The sequence below is a fragment of the Myotis davidii genome, unplaced genomic scaffold, assembly GCF_000327345.1.
Source record: "Myotis davidii unplaced genomic scaffold, ASM32734v1 scaffold59, whole genome shotgun sequence".
NCBI lineage: Eukaryota > Metazoa > Chordata > Mammalia > Chiroptera > Vespertilionidae > Myotis > Myotis davidii.
Window position 1 is genome coordinate 602088 of NW_006293001.1, and position 7999 is coordinate 610086.

The following is a 7999-nucleotide window of genomic DNA, read 5'->3' on the forward strand; positions in this document are numbered from 1 at the left end:
CAGGTTGTGGGCTCGCTCCCCGGTGTGGGCAGGCAGGAGGCAGCCAATCAATGATTCTCTCTCATCATTGATGTTGCTATCTATCTCTCCCTCTCTCTTCCTCTCTGAAATCAATAAAAATATATTAAAAAAATAAAATGTTAATAAAGGAATAAAGATAAATTCACATCAATGAAGAGAACAGGAATGGGGCATCAGCAAACCAGAAACTGAAACCAATTTTGGGAAGGCAAAAAGGAAATTAACTGAATAGATAGTTCAGAGGAGTAATAGCCCAGAATGCCTAGAGAAAACTAATCTGCCCTAGGAAACTCCAAAGGATTGGGGATTAACAGTTGGGGGAAAGGAAAGTATGAATGACACAAATATAGACCTGGAGATAGAAAAGGTAACTACAGTCTGTTTATGAAACACTCAGTGTCTTCCTCCCTGACCTGCCACAGCACGTTGCTCCACAGCCAGATGCTCTTCCCCAGGCAAACATTTCTAAGGAAAATAACTGCCAGGGGAGCTCCAGGGCAGTTCCAGAGGTCAGAACCCCCAAATTCTCTAAATTCCCAACCTCTCCCCAATAAGGGTCAACTACCCACCTCCTTATACTAAAGGGAAGTCAGCAAAACAAACCACCATGTGCACAGAGCTTCTAAACATCCTATTGTCTAATTTTTAAATGTCAATGGAATACAAAACCACCAGACATTTGCTTTAAGTAACTACAAGAAAGGGAAAGATCAGGGTAAACAAAAAACAAACAAACAAACAACCACCAACAACAAAAAGAGCCCAAGAGCAAACAAAGATGATCAGGACCCAAGGGAACTTAAAAACAAAACAGAAATCCTCTCATTGATATCCTAAAAGCTTTTAAGAGATCTTGCATTCATAAAATAAAAGGAGGACACTATGAAAAAGAAATAGAGAAGATGAGCTTTTAGAAATTAAAAATGTGATCGATGAGTTGAAAAAACTCAAAGAAGGTTAAAGATAAAGCTGAGGAATTTTTCAGTGAAGTAGAAAAAAAGATAAACAGATAAATGTGGGAGGTGGCGGTGGTGGGGGGAAACAATCATAGAAAGTCATGTCAGAAGGTCCAACACAATTAATGGGAGTTACACAAAGAGAAGAAGGAGAGAAGAAATTAATAAAGAAATAACATAAAGGGACACTGTGTTCCAAAATGACTTCAGTTTCTTCATTAAAGGGTCACCTGAAGGAATAGTACAATGCATGAGGAACAGACTCAAGAAAAACAATAAACAATAACTACAGTGAATAAATTTAAAATCTGGTAGTAAAAACCGTATTTATAGACTGTGAAAACCACCTAGAGTTGAAAACAGATAAAGTGCAAAGTGTAGTTACCTCTCTGTGTGCTGGCGGTGAGGTCACAATCAGCAGTCAGCACAAACTTTTTAAACATTTGTATGTCTTACTCTGGTTAAAAGTTCTTAAAACATTTCAATAATCACTCTTAGATATCCAGAGGACCTTAGGCAAGAAGACCAATTAAAATGGAAATTGTATCTGGATCACAAACAATTTTAGAGAACTACTAGTTGAACACATACCTAAGATATGGCTAAAAGAAACAACCCAAATTTTGGTCTGGCAATCCTGACCACATGATGCCAATCGAAAACAGTGAAGACCTTGTTCTCCATCTAAAAATGTAAATTTATTAAAAATAAGTACACAATTGATAAAAAACATTTAAACCAAAAATATTTCACTTTCTTATACTGACACTAGAGGCCCAGGGCATGAATTTGTGCACAGGTAGGGTCCGGCCAGCCCGCCCCAATAGGACTGATTGGGGGTGGGGCTGGCCCAGGGAAGGGGCCGCCCCCTGGTCAAATTCTGGGTTGAACTCCCGGTCAAACTCCTGGTCAAGGGGACAATTTGCATATTAGCCTTTTATTATACAGGATGATAATTCTATTCAATTAATTCAGGGGTGGGGAACCTTCAGCCCAAGGGCCGTATAAGGTCCACGAAACCATTTGGTCTGGCCCTGCCAAGGAATTAGGGGGTGAGTTAATTAAATTGAGTCCAGGAGGTAAGAGCAGGGGAGGGTCATCTAGAGTGACTTCTTTCCAGCTGAAATCTAAAGGAGGATTAAGAGTGAACCAGGTAAAGGGTCCACATGCAAAACCCTTGGAAAAATCTTAGAAACACTGAAGAAATGTACTTATAGGGCTTGTGTTTTGGGATGATAGTTTATCTTACTTTAACATTATTTTAACAAGCCATGATGGGTTTGAAATAGGGGAATGCCAACACCATCCTGCTACTGTCTCGACCTGAGCTAGCCAACAAGGTCATGCCTGGCCACACGTGGCTACAGAACACTTGAAATGTGGCTAGTCCAAACTGAGATGTGACGCAATATACACACCAGATTTCAAAGACCTAGTACCAAAAATATACACATACTAAAGAGTCTGATTTCACATAGAATCTCTCTTCGTAATTTCAATGTGATTAGAAAGCATAATGGAAAAGGATGATTCCTTAAAATGAATAAAAGGGCTCCTTTTTTGATGAAACAAGAACCAAAAGTCATATACAAATTACAAATAGGATTCACTAGTGCTTACAGGAATAAAATAACTAACCAGAAACTGGCTGTGAAGAAAAATCGCAGCAGGTCATTCCAAGATCATGTGCTTTTTCACTATGCAAACATCTCATCTTATCATCCCACACGATTAAGTCTCCACATGAGGAGCCAGTGACAAAGAGGTTTCCGTCGGGAGAAAATGCACAGGCCACCAAGGAGCCATCCTCAACACTACCACATCTGGAATAAAAGCAGAAAAGGAGGTTTTCATTTCCTAGCACCTTTTACTTATAGCACAATTTCTTGGCTATTACAGAACCAGAAAGATGCCTATAAAAATATTTTTTATGCTATAAACTAAAACCTGCTTTCTAAAAATAAGAGGATTTAAATATTATCTTAACATGTTCAAGCCAAACCAAAGTTCACATACCTTCATATTATTTTTCTGAACAGCAAGTCGGTATGTATGGACCCATTAAGATATACAAAACTTAACAAAAATGATGACACCCAACAATATAAATTAGTCACCTATTTTTTTAAAAGATGAAACTATTTTTTTCTTAAATATATTTCTTTGTTGATTTCAGAGAGGAAGGGATAGGGAGAGAAACATCAATGATGAAAGAGAACCATCAATTGGCTGCCTCCCCACCGGGGATAGAGCCCGCAACCCAGGCATGCGCCCCTGGCTGGAATCAAACCTGGGACCCTTCAGTCCGCAGGCTGACGCTCTATCCACTGAGCCAAACAGGCCAGGGCAATGAAACTATTTTTATTGAATAACACGCTCTTGGGGTTAAAGGTACTTTCAACTTTTGTATTAAAATCACCCAAAAGCAATAGTAACGCCTTTCACCTCATCTTCAAATGCAAATTCTTTATGAAAAGAAAGCGCTGTTAACGAGTTAAAATGATGTTGGGAAGATGAAGAAGCACTGTGCTAGTGTGCTAACAATATCATTTTCTCATTTAGGAAAAAAAACTAGTAAAAAAGCCATGATTGGTGCAGAGTCCCATCCAGTGCTCAAATCTATAGCAGTATCATTTTATACCATTAATCACATACATTGGTGAACTAATGCTATAGAAGCAGAATTCAAGAAGATTCCTCAGCTGACAGCTCTATTTCATTTCTAGAATATGACTTAAAGACATTCCATTCTTTCTGTGCTTTCTCTTTAAACAGTTTATTAACATCACTTGAAACACATCAGCTTCTTCAACCCAAAGACCTAAACCTAAATGAGCAACACTTGTTTACCAGCTGGCATTTGTGCTCTGAGCGATGTTGAGGGATAGGGAGAGGGGAAGGTACATTAGGCTATTTTAATTGGTAACAATTAAATGTTTATGGTTTCTAAAGTACTTAATGTCACTGAACTATACACTTAAAGATGGTAAATTTGTGTTATAAACATTTCACCACAATGTAAGTACACAAAAGTACATAGTTTTAATGTTGGTAAGTTGAACATTACTCATGTAAATGAGTATGTATGTATTTTTATGGATGTACTTTTGGATGTATTTTTATCCAACAGGAGTTTTCAGGTGTTGGGGTTTTTTCTTTTGTTTTTCTTAAGAAATGATAACACAATACCACTCTGATTACAAGCTTCTTCCTTCTGGGCGTAGGTCTCTCACCCAGCAAGAATCTTGTAAGGAAATAGTTGTGTCTCTTAAAATGAGACATACCAACCATTATTATTATTATTATTATTATTATTAGTTAATCCTCACCCGAGGATATTTTTTCCATTGACTTTTAGAGAGAGTAGAAGGGAGGGGGAGAGACACAGAGAAAGAACCATCGATGTGAGAGAGACACACTGACTGGTTGCCTCCCGAATGCACCCCAACCAGAGCCAGGGATGGAGCCTGCAACCGAGGTACCTGCCCTGGACCAGAGCTGAACCTGCGACCCTTCAGTCCCAGGTGACGCTCCAACCAGTGAACAACCCGGCCAGGGCCATTACTTTATTAAGAACACTTGAGCCAATGAGCTACAAAAATCAAGAATCACAGTAAACATCTGTTCTTATGGCCTTCAGAAAACAGGTCAAAATATTTTTCCTTGTGATGTCTGAAATTTATCTGAATCTTAAAGTCATGAAAATATTTTTTTTCCCCCGTAGACCTGTAAAAGGACTGAAAACGGAAAGGGTTTAAATATTCATACCTATGTAACTTGTATGACTGCGCATTCCACAAAATAACAGTTCCATCAGCTGCCCCTGATACCAAGCAAGTGGAGTCTGGGGAAAACCGGCAAACCCTCACAGGACTCCCACTGGGCTGCACCATCACTGCCAATGTCTGTCCATTCTGAGTATTCCATAGGACAGTGGTACCATCTGTTGAACATGATGCCAAAATATGTCCTGAAGGGGAGAAACAGCAGCAGTGGACAGCATAGGTGTGAAACTTCAATGGAGAGTGTGCCAATTCAGTAAAGTCACTCAGGGAGTAGAGGCGAATTGTTTTGTCCAAGGAGCAAGTAGCCAAGAGGGAAGAGGAGAAGGCACAACAGTTGACATCATCGCCATGATCAGCTAATGTGTGAATTAGTTTCACCATGTTCTTCAGTTGAAGTAAAATATCCTGCAATTTTTAAATAGATAAAGGTTACTTGATCCTCGAAAGCAAATAAATGCAACTTGAATCCATATACAGGGGCCAGAATCAATTTAAAAATTTGTTCAATGAAAGCTCCCACATTCATATTTTTTAAAGGACAATCTATTACACCAGGGGTAAGGGTAATTTGGCAGGAAAAAAAAAATATTTGTAAGACTATAACCGATGATGACCACAGTCACCATTGCCATACCAATTAAGTTCCATAACTCCTAAAACAGAACCTCCTCAAATAACTTCAAATTGATTTGACATTGAATATCTAAAATGTCAGGTATTCATTTTACTTATGAAGACTTTCCCTTAGTTCTCCTCACTGTCTCATTCCAGATTGGCTCACCTCAACTCAAAGCGATTTTCACTATTTTAACAGTCTCAGCTGCTCCTTCTATAGGATGGAGCCAAGGCCATGCTCTGCCTTTAAGATGCAGAACTGTAGGGTTCACTCATAAAGACTAACAAAAGGTTTCATTCAAAATGTAAATGGCAGCATAGTAAACTATCATGTCATGCTTTGTCATCTTGTGTGATAAAGAATAAATTGAGGTGAAGAACTAAATTAGTAAATTCAGGAAACCAAGAGAAGAAAATTGACAAATCCTACATAATAAAGAGGTTATATGCAAATTGCCCTCATGCCCTCGCATCATAAGATGGCTGCCCCCACGTTGTCACAAGATGGCCGGCAGAGGAGTGGACCAGGCCTGCAGGGGAGGGCAACTGGGGGCCATCGGGCCTGCAGGGGAGGGCAGTTGGGGGTGATCGGGCCCGCAAGGGAACAGTTAGGTGTCAATCAGGCCGGCAGGGGAGCAGTTAGGACAGTGATGGTGAACCTATGACACACGTGTCAGAGGTGACATGCAAACTCATTTTTTTGGTTGATTTTTCTTTGTTAAATGGCATTTAAATATATAAAATAAATATCAATATAAATCTTTGTTTTACTATGGTTGCAAATATCAAAAAATTTCTGTATGTGACATGGCACCAGAGTTGTTAGGGTTTTTCAAAATGCTGACATGCCAAGCTCAAAAGGTTCGCCATCACTGGGTTAGGAGGTGATCGGGCTGGCAGACAGAAGCAGTTAGGGGCAATCAGGCAGGCAAGTGGTTAGGAGCCAGTAGTCCCAAATTGTGAGCAGAATGTCTAACTGCCGGTTTAGGCCCGATCCTGCAGGAATATGATAGTGTCATATGATAGTGTCTCCTTTAAAAGCACCTTTCAGGCACTTATTTAGGCCTGCAGGGATCGGGCCTAAACCAGCAGACGGACATCTGCGGAGGGGTCCCAGATTGGAGAGGGTGCAGGCCAGGCTGAGGGATAACCCCCTCCACCAAGTGCACAAATTTCGTGCACCGGGCCTCTAGTTTAGAATAAAATCCAAACTTCTCACCAGGGCTTACAAAACCCTATATGAGTTAGCTCTTGCCTGCCACACTTCCTCTCCCTCATTTTTTTTCAGCCTCCCCGGCCAGACTCCTGATCTTCAGTCGTCTTACTAGTAAAGTGGTTGAAATTCTCTTCCCTTGTCTTTTGGGATCTTATTTTTTTCATTTAAATCTCAATTTCAGTGTCCCTTTTCAGAGAGGATTTCCCAACCTAAAGCAGCCACTCTCTAGCCTAGCAAATCAATCCTCAGACTAGCAATTACCATCTGGTGTGCTTGTTATTTGTCTCCCCACTAGAATGTAAGCTCTAAAGGAGGAGAGATCTTGTCTGTCTGGCTCATTTCTATATCTAGAGTGTAAAACAGTGTTCAGGCACAGACTGTGCTCAAGTAAATATTTATTGAATATTTATTCTTTTCCAAACCTGAGTTCTAGCTTTTAAATATTATGTGGACATAAATGCAAAAATGAGAAAATTTAAAATAAAGTTACCAATAGTTTAAAAAAAAATCTCACAGTGGAAAAAAATGGTGTAGGATGAGGTAGTAATTAACCCCTTCCCCAGCAGAAACGTGTATACACGTTTTCACAAAATGTTCTTTTTTCAGTTGTCGACGAGTATACTCGTCTAAAACTTTACCTTCAAAAACCAGCTACATACGTACCATTCTAAATAATTTCATCTAGAAACTTTCTGAGGAAATACTATTCTTAACCACAAAAATGGGAAGAAAAAATAATTACAAACTGTTTTCATAACCAGCATCAAAAGTACTATATAGAACCAAAATAAAAAAATTAGTCTGAAAAAGAAACGTTTTTAACAAAAAAATTGTTGGGGAAGGGGTTAATAATCAGCTCTGAAGGGATAGATATAACCTTGGATTGTAAAATTCATAATCTTTTGTTTTAATCTTATTTACAGAAACCTCTACAAAAAAGTGGAGCACGCCTTTTCCCATTTTCATCTTAGCCCAAAAGTTCTTTTTTTCAAACATAAACTCCAATAAAGCCTAAAACATAAACAACAAAACACACATACACACACACACACTCACACACACACGTAAAACCCTGGCAGATGACCCCGCGTTATTATACTGAAACAAGATCAGTGGTCCTTTCCCTGGAACTCCAACCCCAGTGTGCAGTGCACACAGGTATGTCCCCCCTCGCCGTTCCTTCGCAGCTCAGGGCCACAAGCACGGGCAGAGACCACTCAGCCCCTTTCGCCTGGGGGCGCAGCCCGAGCATCAGTGTGGGCGATGAGGCCTCGGCAGTCACGCCAGACGCTGCATCCCCGGGCCACCGTGTCAACAAACACCCCCCTATCTAGTCCAAAGCAACCCCGAAAGTGCCCAGAATCCCCCCAATAAAGCCCGCGACTTACTCCCCCGCACGCAGGGAC

The 7999-nt window shown here is 40.1% G+C and overlaps 1 protein-coding gene across 2 annotated transcripts in view; it reads right to left on the reverse strand.

Moving 5' to 3' along the window:
* Positions 1-7993, reverse strand: part of WDSUB1 (WD repeat, sterile alpha motif and U-box domain containing 1) — a 49378-nt gene extending 41385 nt beyond the window's left edge. For both annotated transcript variants that reach the window (XM_006766451.2, XM_006766450.2), the window contains exons 1-4: positions 7982-7993; positions 4746-5167; positions 2616-2800; positions 1569-1661 (exon numbers count right to left, since the gene is read on the reverse strand). In XM_006766451.2, the coding sequence (XP_006766514.1) occupies positions 1569-1661; positions 2616-2800; positions 4746-5143 (676 nt within the window). In that variant the 5' untranslated portion in view covers positions 5144-5167; positions 7982-7993. The remainder of the gene's footprint in view (positions 1-1568; positions 1662-2615; positions 2801-4745; positions 5168-7981) is intronic.
* Positions 7994-7999: the final 6 nt, after the last annotated feature.